The 16,209-nt window shown below is 39.2% G+C and overlaps 1 protein-coding gene across 13 annotated transcripts in view; it reads right to left on the bottom strand.

Annotated features, from left to right (window-relative positions):
- LOC138745963 (voltage-dependent L-type calcium channel subunit alpha-1C-like) overlaps positions 1-16,209 on the bottom strand; it is a 488,237-nt gene that overhangs the window by 28,856 nt on the left and 443,172 nt on the right. For 12 of the 13 annotated variants that reach the window (XM_069903575.1, XM_069903576.1, XM_069903581.1 and 9 more), the window contains 3 exons: positions 13,262-13,396; positions 9,241-9,593; positions 8,414-8,440 (listed from right to left, as the gene is read on the bottom strand). In XM_069903575.1, the coding sequence (XP_069759676.1) occupies positions 8,414-8,440; positions 9,241-9,593; positions 13,262-13,396 (515 nt within the window). The remainder of the gene's footprint in view (positions 1-8,413; positions 8,441-9,240; positions 9,594-13,261; positions 13,397-16,209) is intronic. The other variant, XM_069903578.1, reaches the window with a different exon arrangement.

The following is a 16,209-nucleotide window of genomic DNA, read 5'->3' as shown; positions in this document are numbered from 1 at the left end:
CACGACAGGGTTGTGTTTGTAGCCCCCTGCTCTACTTACTTCATGTCTATGACTATAGACTTCAGCAGGCCTGGATTAAACATAAGATAAGCATGTGATAATGGCATCAAGGGAAGGGGGCACCATAGTGTTTTTCCAGTGCCAGATTTACCATACTGCAGCTGAACTAGGACCACACAAAAAGGCCCCCCCCAAAATAAATGAACCCCGCTCCTCACACACGAACGCACGCATTACATTTAATATAGTTGTGGGGTTTGGCCTGGAAGAAAACTGAATTTTTAATCTATTATTTCACATTCAGCACTTATTGAGTCTTAACAATGGAAGGGTTGAAGGGGAACCATTGTTGGGCTGTGCTTAGGGCATCAGTTGCCTTAATCCATCCCTGGACTTTAGGAAGGGAAATCCAGAGATGTACAATCCAATGATCAGTGGGGGAATCAGAGGTAGAGAGTGTGGGCAAATTTAAGTTCTTGGGAATCACTATCTCAGAGGATCTTTCTGGACTCAACACACAAATGGCATCGTGAAGAAAGCATGTCAGTGACTCTACTTCCTTAGGTGTTTGTGGAGGTTTGGCATAACATCAAAAACCCTGGCAAATTTCTACAGATGTGTGGTGGAACGTGTGCTGACTGACCAACTGCATCACAGTCTGGTATGGGGACACCAATGCTCCTGAGCACAAATCCCTGCAAAAGGTAGTGGAAACAGCCCAGGACATCACGGGTAAAACCTTCCCCACCATCGAGAATATCTACAGGGAATGCTGCCGACAGAGAGGAGCAGCAATCATCAAGGATCCACACCACCCAGCACATGCTCTGTTCTCACTGCTACCATCAGGAAAGAAGTTTAAGTGTTACAAGACTCACACCACCAGGTTCAGGAATGGCTGCTACCCCTCCACCATCAATAAACTCAATCAGGGACTTATTTAAGCACTCTTACTTTTGCACTTTAGTGTTTTTTTTCCCTCTGTACTACAGTTTGTTTACATTTCTTTATTTGTTTAGTCAGTTTTTTTGCATTACCGATAAGTGGTAATTCTGCCTCGCCTGCAGGAAAAAAGAATGTCAGGGTTGTATGTGATGTCATGCAAGTACACTGTCAATAAATCTGAAACCTGAATCTGAAGCAGTGAAAGGGAACTTATCTGAATTGGTGTCCCAATGCTGTAAAAATCTGTTTCTGTTTGAGCGGCCCATTAGATAATGCAGGTCATGCTTGGGCAATAGAGACTGATGGAAATGCTGTTTAGTCATGTATCATAAACAAAGCATTTCTTGATGCAGGTTGTAGGGTGTCAATATCAAAATTATTTTATTTCTCCTGGACATTGGATTGGGTAGGATTGAATTGTGCAGCACACCATAAGATTGGCCCTGCCAGGCCAAATTTCTAGTCAAGCATAACTTGCTGGTTTCAATGCTTAGTAACTTAAAGATGGCCTTCCAGATTTAAATTGGGTACGTCTATTGTTAGCACTTTAAAATAAAGTTTAAGATGTGACCAAAAAGGCATGCATTTGTCCCTGCTCCACATTGCTTCCATCAAGCAGGGCAGTTAAAATTTATGCTTGGACGCCAGGATTTGCTTTACTAATGAGCAGTTCTGTTCTTCAATTTGACAGCTTTGTTGATTATTAATGAGGCTGTAAGCAGTCAGATTTCTTCTAAGATGATGAGGGACAAGTGGTTGGGGGAGCAGCAACCTAATTTACTAAACTGCAAACAATGAGCTGCTGGAGAAACTCAGCTGATCAGACAGTATCCATGGGTAAAAATTGCCAGTCAATGTTTTTAGCTTCACCTTTTTAAGACTAAGATAAAAGGAGGTAGGAGCTATCTAAAATATGAAAAAAAATGATCATGCTATTAGGTTTATGGACCTCCAGAAAGAATACGTGTTGTTCCTGATCCCTGTCCATATCTGGTTTGATTTTTTCCATCTCTTCTTTATCTACTTCTGTACTGATGTATTCCACTCACTGCCTTTTCTACACCCCCCCATCCCCTCTCGGTTTCTGTGTATTCACCCCCCACCCCCACCTTTGCTTCTATACCCTATTACCTCTGGGCCCAGAAACAGGGAGAACACCCTCTGTTGAGTCGGAGAAGCAGAGGAGACAACCCTGCAGGACAGTGACCATGATGGCGGATCAATGAGGGGCTCAGCAGCTGAGGGGCCCAAACAGGTTGTGGTTGACTTGCCGTCAAGAGAGCCGCACAGGCTGCAAGCTGCTGGAGACTGGCTTATGGTGACCAGGCATTGGAGCTGGGATTCCAGAGGGTGCTGAGGGCAATAAGAGCTCCTGAAGGACCAAGGGCACTGAAGGCTTCCTGGATCAAGTTGGAAGTTTGTATCAGGCGCTCGGGTTGCAGATGGATTGAACAGGAGTCTGTGTAGCTGCAGAGGCTGCGGGAGCACTGGAGGTGAATCCACATATTCTTGGTCACTCTGAAGTGACTCTATTTTGCTTCTCTTTCACTTGCACTGTAAGGGACACTGGGTGACACTAATAGTGACCCTTTGTCTATCTTAAGAGAGGCAGAAGGCAATTCTGTGTAATATTACATGTCCTTTATATATGACAATAAAGGAATCTTGAATCTATATCTTGCTCTTGATAAAGGGTCCCAAGTTGAAACATCAACTAACCATTTTATCCAAGGATGCTGTCTGACCTGCTAAGTTCCTTGGCAGCTCAATGTTTGCTCAAGTTTCTAATATCTGTAATCTTATTGTTTCTCTAATTTATTCACTAACTGTGATTCCTTTAAAAGCACATGAAACTCAAGGCCTAGACTGACCTACTGCCTAAAGTAACTACGACTAAGGGAAAAGATTTGAAGAAGATGTGATAGACTAAATTAATTGGCTTTAAAATATTGTAAGCCATAAAACAAAAATAAAACCTAACTTTCAGTTCATCTCCTCATGTTAAACATTTGTGAGTTGATTCCCTTAAAGCATGTACTTCTCATTGAAGTGGATAAAGTTAAAGGAAAGTGGAGAGGGTAAATTAATTCACAAAGCAATAAAATTCCTTTTAGTTTTTGATAAAAGGAGATGTTAGAAAAGCCATGACATTTCTCGTCTTTTTACTCAAACAATTATTTCCATCTAGAAAAAGAAGAATCTGAGAGATTCTTAAACTATGCTTAGGAAATAAAATTAAGACACTGAAGATTTCATTAGAAGATGAAACATTTTAGGGAAGTTCAGAAATTTGTTGGAGACAGATGGGATTAAATGGCAAAAGGAATGACAGCACAAGACAAACGAGTTAAAAATAGGGCAAGCAAAATAGAAAAGATGAGCAAGGGCAGACAAAATTGGTAGAAGAAGAAATCCTGTTGGAAAATGCTAACATTTACAGCAATTTTGACTTTGTTGCATGTACATCTGAACATAGAAGTTCCCAAACACTTGACAGGTCATAAGTGGTGAAATCAAGATCAAGTCAACTTCATTATCATCTGACTGTTCTCTGGTCCTCGGTGCAAAAACATGCAGACATACAACCAGATATAACACATATACAGACAAATAATACACTCAGGGCAATTATCTTATCGATAAAAATAAATAAATAAGTACAAATGAGAGTCTCGGATGGTTAATGTGAGCAGTTCCTTTAGTCGTTCAGCATACTCATTGCCTGTGGGAAGAAGCTGTTCACCAGCCTGGTGATGCTTGCTCTGATACTCCTGGATCTCTTTCCTGACATGAGCAGCTGAAAGATGTTGTGTGCAGGGTGGAAGGGGTCCTCAATGATTTTTCATGCCCTCTTTAGACAATGATCCTGGTAGATCACATCGATGGGGGAAGGAGGGGGTGGGGGAGGTGAGAGAAGACTCTAGTGTTCCTCTTTGCTACTATTATGGTACTGTGGTTTGACCTCCTATCCATTTCTCTGCAGCCAGCCAGGACGCTCTTGATAGAGCTCATATAGAAGGTTGCCTTGCCCACTTCAGTCTTCTCAGTAAGTGCAGTCACTGTTGCACCTTCCTGACAAGTAAGGTGATGTTGAGTGTCTACAATAGGTCACTAGGAACTTGCTGCTGTCCACTCTGTACTAGAGTTGTTGATGTGGAGCGTGGTCATTCCTGGTCCTCCTGAAGTCCATGATCCTCTCCTTCATCTTGTCCATCTGGAGACTTAGGCTATTACTCTTGCACCATTCCATGACATTTTCCACCTCTTCTCTGTAGAGCAACTCATCGTTGGTGCTGATGAGGCCAACTACTCTTGTGTCATCTGCAAACTTGACACTGTTGGAACTGGATCTGGTGATGCAGTCATGGGTCAGTAGCACGAACAGGAGTGGGCTGAGCACACAGCCCTGAGGTGCACCAGTGTTTACATAATGGTACTTGATATTCTGCCACTGACTAAGACAGACTGTTAGGAAGTACAGGATCCAGTTACAGAGAGTGGTGTTGAGTTTCAGTGAGGATAGCTTCTCCAGCAGCCTTTGGGGTATGATTGTATTAAAGGCTGAGTTGGTCAATGACCAGCATCCTGGTTAATGAGGTGCCATTCTCCAGGTGGGCCAGGATGGAGTGAAGCAACAAGGCTATAGCATTGTCTGTGGAACGGTTTCTACTTTAGGCAAATTGAAATGGATTCAGTGTCCCTGGGAGATGTGCTTTGATGTGTTCCATCACCAGACACTGAAAGCATTTCATAATGCTGGAGGTCAGTGCCACAGGGCGGAAGTTATTGAGGGCTGTTATTGTCGCCCTCTTGGATGATAGTAGCTGTCTTGAACCTTGCAGGAATGATGGACTGCTGCAGTGGGGTTTTGAAGATGTCCGTGAAGACCTCCAGCAATTGGTCTGTGCAGTCTTTCAGTACCTGACCAGGTATGTTGTTTGGTCCCACTGCCTTGTGTGGGTTCACCTTGGATAGGGTTCTCCTCATCTTAGCTGTGGCTATGCGGGAGGACGGGGGGGCTGTTCATCAGGGGATACAGAATTTTCTTTGGCATCATCCTGCTCTTCTCATCAAACTGTGCATAGAAGATGTTCAGTCTGTTCGGAAGGGAGGCGCTATTGTCCTCAATTTACAAGGTTGACATGATCTGTTATAGTCTTGCTCCCTTACCACATGCACCTCGTGCTGTTGGTGTCATACATCAGTGGATGTATGTGGATCAGTGGATGTATCAGTGGATCTGTGGATCATCTGTGCATGCCCTCACTTTGCCTGCCAGATTACACAGGAGAGTTCAGCCGTGGATGATCTTGGTGCTATCCTATGCCATCTAGTTAACCTTGGTTGTGAAGCATTTGATATCGTTGACATCCTCGATGCAGTTGCTGATGTAGCAAGTCAATGAGCTTGTGTACATGACCATTGTAGGTGGCTACCTCCCTGAAACTGCTCCAGACCATGGTCTCAAAGCAGTCTTGCAGTGCTGCTGTGGCCCTCCCCCTGGCCACGTCCAGATCTCCCTGAGAACTGCCCTAGTTTGTTTTGCCAGTGGTCTGTAGGCTGGGGTTAGCAGGACTGATATGCAATCTGAGCAACCAAGGTAGGGGGCAAGGTGCAGCTTCTTATGCATGAGGGTCCTTGGTGTACACCCTTGTTAGCCGAAGGAGGAATGAAGACTGCGGCAATCAACATGGCTGTTAATTCCCTGGGCAGGTAAAAGGGTTTGCATTTCACCAGGAGGTATTCTATCTCTGCTGAGCAGAAGGTCTTCACAACAGAGACATTGTGCCCCAGTTTTCATTGATGTAAATGTACAGGACCCCCCCCCCACCACCACCCTCAAGTCTTGCCAGAGGCAGCAGTGTCTCTGACTGCCCTAAAGGAGATAAAGCCATCCAGTTGGATTGCTGAGTCTGGAATAATGTCCTGGAGTCACGTTTCTGTAATCACCAGAGCACAGCAGCCCTGTTGGCAGTTTGCATATTGGTAGTTACAGTGCCCTCCATAATGTTTGGGACAAAGATATTTTTTTCCTTTATTTTCCCCAGTGCTCCACTGTTTTAAATTAGTAATCAAACAGTTCAAATGTGATTAAAGTGCACATTCCAGATTTTATTTGAGAATATTTATATACATTTTAGATTCACCATGTCAAAATTACAGCACATTTTATACACAGTTCCCTCATAATATTTGGGACATTACATTATATTAAAGTAGTCATGTTTAGTACTTTGTTGCATATCCCTTGCATGCAATGACTGCCTGAAATCTATGATTCATAGACATCACCAGCTACTGATTATCTTGTCCGGTGATGCTCTGCCAGTTATCACCAGCCTTCTACTGCAGCCATCTTCAGATTTGGCTTGCTTCATGGGCTTGTCCCCTTAAGTTTTTTAATCAGCATACTGAATGCATCCTCAACTGGATTTAGATCAGGTGAGTGACGTGGCCATTCAAGTATTTTCCAGTTTTTAGCACTGAAAAACTCCTTTGTTGCTTTAGCAGTATGTTTGACATCATTGTCTTGCTGTAGGATGAAGCACTGTCCAATGGGTTTGGAGGTAGTTGCTTGAACTTGAGCAGATAAGATGCTTTTATACACAGACAGAATTCATTTTGCTACTGCCATCAGCATTTACATCATCAATGAAGATAAGTGTGCCAGAATGTGTGGCAGCCATGCATGTCCAGGCCATAACACCCCCAACACCATGTTTCACAGATAAGGTGGTATGCCTCTACACTTGGCTCTTCCCATCACTCTGATACAGGTTAATCTTGGTCTCATCTATCCACAAGATCTTTTTCCAGAATTCTGCAGGTTCTTTTAAATACTTCTTGGCAAACTGTAATCTGGCCATCCTTTCTGTGGCTAACTAGTGGTTTGCATCTTGCAGTGTAGCCTCTGTATTTTTGTTCATGAAGTCTTCTGTGGATAGTAGTCATTGACACATCTACACCTGCCTCCAGAAGAGTGTTTCTGATCTGTTGGACAGGCATTTAGGGATTTGTCTTCATTATGATGAGAATTCTTCTATCATCAGGAGTGGAGATCTTCTTTGGCCTATCAGTCCCTTTGCGATTACTGAGCATACCACTACGCTCTTTCTTCTTAATGATGTTCCAAACTGCTGATTTTTGGTAATCCTAAGGTTAGGGTGATATCTCTTATTGTTTTATTTATGTGGTTTTTCAGCCTCATTATGGCCTCTTTGACTTTCATTGACACAACTCAGATCTCCATGTTGAAAAATGACAACTACAGACACCAAAGGTGATCAAAAGCTTAGAATCAAGCCTAACTCTCTTATACCTGCACCAATGAAGCAAATAAACATACCCGAGTAATCACTAACACCTGTGAAGCCAAACGACCCAAACATTATGGTGTCCTGAAATGAGGGGACTATGTAGAGTATAAAAATGCTACAATTTTCACATGGTCAAACCAAATTGTATACTAATAGAAGTGTGCACTTTAATCACATGAATTGTTTGATTACAAATTTAAACTGTGGAGCATAGGGGCAAATAAAGAAAAAAAAATTTGTCCCCAAATTATAGAGGGTACTGTACCTTCATTTTTGGACTCTTTGAATGGATCCAGCGGTAGGAACCTGAACTTGCTGAGTTACCTCACTACTTATGATGGGGAATTTGCAAACTGTTTCATTTCAATGGCAATGTTATATTTTCAAAGAATATTGATAAGAACAAGTAACATTTTCCTTCAGGTTATTTGGGCTTTCTGTATTGCTTTGAGTTATTTATATTTTTAATCAGCAAATTTAGTTGATTTCATTTTATTTTTAAATCATTTAAAATACTTTAATGCTCATTTAATTTTTTAATAGTTTTTGAATGCAATTTTCACATGTCTGAGAACACTGCTTTTCTATTATCAATGGTTTTCTCAGCAGGGTAATAACCAAACTCCTTGTCTTGTCCATGTAACCTGACTGTATTGTCCAAGAGCTTGGCACCACATAAATCCTTGCTGATTGGGATGTTCTTGACACATGAGTTTGGTTTTACAGATATGAACTAGTTAAATGTGAGTTAATAAAACATGCAAAATAGCTTGTGTGTGCTGTTGTCTCCATTCAACAAAATATAAGATTTGTATGTGTACACCATATTCCTTTTTGAAAATTAATCTTGCTTTATCTTCCAGTTCATCAGTTTTTTTTCCCCACATTTTTTTTTACATTCCCCTTCATCTTTCCCCATCTCTCCAAAACTTGCTACATTCCTTAATTTTACTTTCCAGTTCTGCTGTAACTTCATGGACCAGAAACACTCAATCTATTTCCTTCTCTATTGGTTGCTTCCAGCACATTTTTCATCATTTTAGATTTTTAGCATTCCAGGTATTTCATTTCATTCAGTTTTTATTTAACGGATGCAAAAAAAAAAAAATTCACAGAGGTTTAAATGGACAAATACCGAGAAGGACACATACCGGATAAATGTTTCATAATACCGTGTCCTATTTCACAAGACAGCAGGAAAATAGACAAGAAAAAAATAATTAATTTTGGTTTTTAGCTTACATTCACATCACTGCAAAAAGACATTGTAATTAAATTAAAAGCCATGAAATTAAGAAGCAAATGAGTCCACGTAGCAGTATTGATATGGTTGGAGTTTCCTATGTTAGCAGAACATTGGCAGGGCAAATGCTGTACTAATGTTACTCAATGAATTGAAAAGTGAATTCTCCTGCATACAGCTGGTTATATATCTTTGCATCCTATGAATACCGTGTGACTCCAGCACTTTTGCAAATTACACTACAATCACAGTGTCCACAGAGTTTTCTGTTTCAATTTGTATTGAACGTCTAATAAAAACCGTGATGGACATAAACTACTTGTACATATCTAAATTTGATAAGGTTGTGAAAAAAGTGAACAGTAGATGAGAGTGCAGTTTGAGCCTAAGTTTTTGGAGAACTGCTCCACACCACCATCAATAGTAATAAGGAAATTTCACCTTATCCTATTTATAGACTCATCTGAACTTATTGGCTCTTGCATTGTGAATTGTGCCCACACTGTCTATAATTGTAAGGGTGATATCAACATACTGTAGGTTATAAAGGGCTCAAACATTATTCACTATTGAGCCATACATTACACTCTCATTTTAATGGGCTTCCACTGTACTTACGTTTTTTTGCTCTTTCATAATCCTTAGCTACATCAAAAATATTCACATAATGAAAGAATAAATAACCAGCAATGCATTAACAGCAAAAAAAATCCTTATTTTTGTTACAAGACTTACCTTTTGGGATTGATTTTCCATGATGTGCCTTGCAATAATAGCGCTGATGTTAGAGAATTGCCATGACCATCCACTGTATTGACAGTACTTTGGCAATTGACTGGACTTGGAAATCTGGATATTGCAGTATTGTTCGCATTGTTAATATTGGCATTTGAACCAATGGAGGAGTAGCTGCTTGGCGTGAATGTTGAATCAACCAGTTTCTCGTGGGATGGTGACTCTGTTTCAACTTGAGATGTTCCCGATTTACTGAGATGCAAAGGTCGCTGGGTGGTGAAAGTTTGTGGGAAGGCGCTTCTACCATCACTTGGATAATAGCCAACATGATTACCAAATAAGCCACCTGCCCTCTATAAGAAGAAAACACACTCATTTGCATTCAAAATTTAAATATGATACAATGTACACAGTTCCCTATTTTTCAGTGTAAGAATATAATCAGCTGTCATGTGTCATAACAAGTGGAGGAATAAACCTACCACAAAATGGAAAGACTTGAATTTAGCTTTCTGGCCCCAACTTCTCAATATTTACCAGTTCACTGAGTACAGCAAAACTATGACAGAACAAAATGGATGAACAAACTGAATGATCCCCACACAGCAAAATATATATCACTATATATTGACAGGTGTGTGAGCAGAAATTCAACTGGACCAGCTTCTAGGTTTTGGCTCCCTACCATGGCAAAGAGACTGTGACCATCTACCCTAATTTTGCTGCTCATAATTTTACAAACGTCTATCAGTTTATCCTTCAGCTTCCTTCCCCACATGGAAAACATTTGCAGTCTATCCAATTTCTCTTTATAACTCAAATCCTCAAGGCAAGATCTTGGTGAATTTCATTGGACCCTCTCTAACTTGGTCATAATCACATTTATTTCAGAAATGATTTTTTTTCCCCTTGAGTTCCTGGGTAAAAAAGAAGTGTAAACAGTACTTGATGGAATACTTATTGTGTGCTTTCATTACATCTCCACAAAACACTTCACTGTCCATGTGTTTGATTTGTTTGAATACATTTTCAAATGTAAGCGTGATGCCAAGTAAGCTGAAATGATATTTAGTGACCGTAAACCCATCGATTATTTCAAAACCTTTCGAGACAAGGCTCACACACAGATGATTATTGAAGCGTCACAGAAATTAGAAAAAGGTCTTCTTGCATCATACAAGATAAGTGAATTGATTGCTAAAAGTGGAAATGCTCATAGCGTCATTGAGTCACTTATTTTGCCTTCAGTGTCCACAATAATATTTGATGTCATGAACTTAAATACCAAAGAAACTATTCAGGCAACTCCTTTGAGCAATTCCATTGTTTACAGAAGAATTGACAAGACAGCAAAGGCCATTAAAGAAAAATTAGTCATTTCATTTCATTACAGTCCTATAAATTCTCTTTAGAATTAGATGAATCCACTCTTATGCCAGATCCTGGAATGAGCTGATGGAAGAGATGTTTGCCAGAAGGATTAAAACAGCTACTAAGGGACTAAATTTTTTGAAGAAGTTAAATATAATATAAATGAGAACAGCATTCCATCCGAGAACATAGTTGCCTGAGCAACTGATTCTGCCACTTCAATGCTTGAACAATACAGAGGTTCATCACACGCCTGAAAAATATTATACTTTCAGTCTTTACTGCTCATTGTGCCATTCATAGGGAGCCCTTAGTGGCTAATAACTTAGGAGGATGTTGAAATACTTTGCTTTCAATTGTCATAAAGACCATAAACAATAAAATCACCTCCCCTTCAAAACTGCCTTTTCCAGCAGCCGTGTGAAGAAAATGAACTGGTGCACACTGAGATGAGGTGGCTGTCTAAACGAAATTGTCTTTGCCATATTGCTGCACTCCGGGATATAATTGTTACCTTTCTTTCTCATAACGAGTATGGAGAGAAACTCGTTGATGCAAAGGTGGGCATATTTTATCTGTCAAACTCAATTCATGGATAAGACTGTTGCAGAGTAAACACAATTACCTCATTGATAATAAGGAAGCCATTGTTTCTTTCCTTCAAAAAAAAATCAAAATCTACTGGAGCAATATCAGACATTGGGAATTCTTAACATTTCCAAATCTGAATATGAACTCAGAGGCACTGAATGACGATGACGTTACTGCTATGTGAAACACCAAAAGCAAAAACACACAGATCTGCAGGAAAGATTTCTTCTTTCTTTTCTTTTCTTTGGCTTGGCTTCGCGGACGAAGATTTATGGAGGGGGTAAAAAGTCCACGTCAGCTGCAGGCTCGTTTGTGGCTGACAAGTCCGATGCGGGACAGGCAGACACGGTTGCAGCGGTTGCAGGGGAAAATTGGTTGGTTGGGGTTGGGTGTTGGGTTTTTCCTCCTTTGCCTTTTGTCAGTGAGGTGGGCTCTGCGGTCTTCTTCAAAGGAGGTTGCTGCCCGCCCAACTGTGAGGCGCCAAGATGCACGGTTTGAGGCGTTATCAGCCCACTGGCGGTGGTCAATGTGGCAGGCACCAAGAGATTTCTTTAGGCAGTCCTTGTACCTTTTCTTTGGTGCACCTCTGTCACGGTGGCCAGTGGAGAGCTCGCCATATAACACGATCTTGGGAAGGCGATGGTCCTCCATTCTGGAGGACGTGTTAAACCACAATATCCTGCATTGGATATCAGATCCATTTGAGGAACAACATATTGATGTTGACACAGAAATTCAAGAGAGTTTGATTTATCTTTGGTGTGATATAATTGCATGCCAAAAGTTCAATCAATTTAAAAAAAGATTTTTGGATCAAGAGTGGTCTACCCAATGGATTTCCAAAATTGTGAGAAAAGGCCAAAATATTTTTCATTGCACTTCCCTCAACATATCGATTTGAATGTGAATTCAGCAGAGTAGTTTCCTTGACAAAATCCAGGAACAGACTTGATATCACAAGAGGTGACCCTATCCTTATCCAATGTGGAGCCTGGCATCGAAAAACTTGTGCAGAAACATCAAGCTGAAAGATCTCACTATCATTTTCGTTTGGTAAGGATGAATGTTCAAAGTTGTTTTTATTAAGTTTTCTCATCCTCGAGTTTGTTTAAGGTTCCTTTATGACACATTGTGTACAAACCATTGCGCTATCGGAAACATTAAAAAAATTTTTTTTTGTAGTAATAGATGTTCATGTTTTTTTCTTTCCCGCACATTCCATAAGAATGATTTTCCTCTTTGTCTGTTTGTTCTGGAATCAGTTGTTACGCTCAAAGTAAAAACTTTTTTTTCTTCACCTCACGAAACATAATTTAAAAAAAAATTGTCAGTAAGGGAGAAGTACGGAAGAAATCAACTAAACTTGACTGCTTCAGGGAAGGAGACTCATACACTCAGGGGCCATTATTGAGAATGGCTGTTTTAAGATATCCCTTCATGGAACTCATCGCTTACTAACTCTTTCACATCAGATTTGATCATTCAATTTCATTTATTATTGTTGTGGAAAAGTCAACAGGCCTTGATGATATTTTAATGAGTACACAAGACTTTTTCAAATATATTAACTGGTGGGACAATGCAGATTTATCCTGAAACATAATGCGCTTTCCAAGTGATCGTGTTGTGCAAATCTTATAATTTATCTTCGTTATCATCAATATAATTGATGTATAATTCTCAGGTCATGGCTTTCATTGGTAAAACTCAACGTTTAATGTTAATAGCTCAGAAAACCCAGGTCTTCCATCTTTAATACTTAATGGGGAACACACCACTAATCCAGCTTTTGGAACACAACTCAGCATGAGTAGTTACAATGTAATACATCAGTCATATCTTTAACATTATGCCCAAATCCATCCTGTAAAATTTTAGATACCAAACATTATGCATAAATTACTGATCAGGTTAAATAGGTAATTTCATGTGAAAAATGAAACTAAAAAGGACACTAAGCTATTAAAACCACAAATTCTAGTGAGATCCTAAAGTACAAGTCATCTGCTTTATTGAATGCCATCAGATTTTTTTTGCATTTATTTAATGTGAAACGTACCCTGAAAATATCATCCTCAGATGCAGCTGAAGCCGCTTCTTTCATTGCTTTTTCTAGTTCTTCTTCTGCTGTCAGGTCTCCCGATATGGCTCGGCGAATCTCAGGGCCAATGTCATGCAAAGTTCGCAAACCCGCCTATAACGGGAAAAAAATGGGGAAAAGGGAAAGGTCTAAAAGTTTATTTTTATACAGTGAACATTTCAAAAAAAGCTTTATGTACATACATCAGGGGAAAATTTAAGAGACCCCTCCCACCACTGGGAATCTAGGTGGAGAGGCATAAAATGGACCTGTGAACTTACCCATTGGCTTCCCACCATAACATGAGCATCCACAATTATGGTGCCAAAGGTACTGGTTTGAAGCTGGCATAATGCCTTAAACATTTGATGCAATGGCATTAATGAGGCTCAGATGAAAAATTAGACGGAGATCTGAGCTGGCAACACCCATATTTTCCCCTGAAGACTGAAACAGTAGTGAGGTGAATCTAGAACCAGACAAAGGAAAGGAAATAGTCTTCTTTGGCCCTTTGTGGTACACAGCAATAGTCTACAAATGAAGTGCACCCATCTGCTTTGATTATTCTTAGTTGAACTTCATGCCATGTTTTCTGACTAGAATTAACATTCTGTAGTACTTTGTGTGTTGCCCATAACTATTTAATTCATTTTCAAAATTTCTGTTTGATGTTGGGAAAAATGTCATCCTAGTTATTCTCTTGATGAAGATCAGTATAATGAGTAGAACCCATGTCTGCTTATATTCCACTTTGATAGCTGGATTTTAAATATTGATGGTGGCATTGATTCTGCTGCCATCTGCCTCTGCTACCTTACTGGGATGTATTCATAGATTCCTGGCCCTTTTCAGAAATCTTAATAGACAAGCTAGAAATAAAAGCATGAATAAGTATGCCTGTTTAGTGTGCTACTGTAATGTGTATTGGCCTCACAAAGAACAAAATTCTCCTCATAACTCATAACAATGCCCCATTAAATCAGAAATTATATGTTGCCATTGACAGGTATTTTCAACGCATCAGCTCCTGTCTGGTAGGTACAGTAAACTGTGTATCCACACTGCAGCAAGCAGGAAATCCTAGGGCAAGAGCAAATCAGAGATATGACTCCAGGAGAAAATAGCTTCTGTCTGTTCAGGATGCACCAAGGGATTTTTAATTCCAAATTTTGCTTTTGCATTAAGATGGCAAGAAATGAATTTAAAGAGTATTTAGTGATAGAGAAATGTATTTAGAAAGTATATTGGTCTGAAATATTAATCATTTTTACTTTAAAGTAATATAGAAATTTAATCAGAAGCTTCATTATGTTTATATAATTTTATGTCGAATGTCCTTTTATAAAAATTCATGAAGGGGTAGATATTTGTCTTTGTTGTAAATGGCTGCTAAAATATTGGTTGCCTTGTGTACTCATAATTCATACTATTGCCTGCATTGGGTCAATAGTATAGTGCTCGTGAGTGATATTAACTAAAAATTAGTTCATTCTACACTATCCTGACAAATAAAACTAACCCTCTTGTGTGAAATGTTAATTCAGATATCATCTTAAAGGAAAAGTTATTCTTTTCCTGACATGAAACAGTGATTTAGCAAAAATTCAAAAAACATTGTGCATGTTTTCTGATCAGCGGTGCCCTCATATAATAAAGGTCACAAATAAGCTTTAATTGGCAGATGCTGTATAACCTGCATTCTTCCAACATTTTTCCAATTATTTTGAAGAACAAAATGTTTGATATATTCATAATTAATCTGTGTCTGTGTGAATGACACTTCTCACTTCTCAGGATGGATTTGCAATTTGTATCTTTTCTTAGCAACATTACAAAATCTAATTTCAATGCAAATAATATGATTTACAGCTATCACAGTGAATGTAATAACTTTTACACCAGAAATGATACTATGCCCATGCATTTAGACAACATTATTGCAAAACAATTCACAATTATGGCAATTACTCATCTACACATATTAATATGCAATTACCATCAACACCTACATGATAAAAAGACAACTTTTACAGAAAATTCTTTTTGAAATTTAAGAGACAAAAGTGAAGGTTACATATCACATAGTTATTAAGAATGAAACCGTGCCTTTGGGGTTCAGAATTCCAGGATTCCTGCTGAGCTGTTGGAAGTGAGGCGGGTTGGGATTTCATTTTGTCATATAAAATAATGGGAACTGAAACATCTAAGTAATACTTCATGCCCTAAACATGACATCCACACATTCAGCAATTATGGGACCCTGAGCTCTGGAAAGGGGTGACAAAATTATATCACATAACCAAATGATGTAAATCGAAAGGTAGCGATTTAAATGTAATGATTTCATCTGGAAAAATTACAGACATAAACAGGGACCATTGGCAGTTAAACAGGAAAGTCTGCAGGAGCTAGGATTGTAGTGTTATACATGAAGGGCTTAAGCCTGAAACATTAATTACCCTTTACTTCCTGTAGATGCTGCACGACCTGCTCAGCTTCTCTAGCACGACCATTCAAAGTGCAAATTGCCCAACCATTTCACATAAAGCAATAACAAATGATTCACCTGCATGTCCTGGAATGCATAATATTTAAAAAAATGCAGAAGTTCTTTAAGAAAAACATTTCATGTAACATTGATAGGCTGGAATTCAGAGTAATATTTGCAAGAAGTAAGAGAAGTGCTTTGGACAAGGAACAGGGAAATGACACAAAGGAGCAATTGCCTTTATTCCAAGCCTTTATTCCAAGCATTTTAATGGTAACTGGTAAATTAGATGGAATGCAGATGCCATAGAAGTTAAATGAAATGGTATTCAATATATAATTAGCAATCATAACACCGTCTTAAGAAATAATCAAATGCAACATAATTGAAACAAATTACTATAAAGATTAGTGCAACATGAACATTGAAAATATTCATC

Source organism: Narcine bancroftii, chromosome 11 (genome assembly GCF_036971445.1).
Source record: "Narcine bancroftii isolate sNarBan1 chromosome 11, sNarBan1.hap1, whole genome shotgun sequence".
NCBI classification, from domain to species: Eukaryota; Metazoa; Chordata; class Chondrichthyes; order Torpediniformes; family Narcinidae; genus Narcine; species Narcine bancroftii.
Note: the sequence above shows the minus strand (reverse complement) of the source record. Positions and strands in the feature narration are given on the sequence as shown.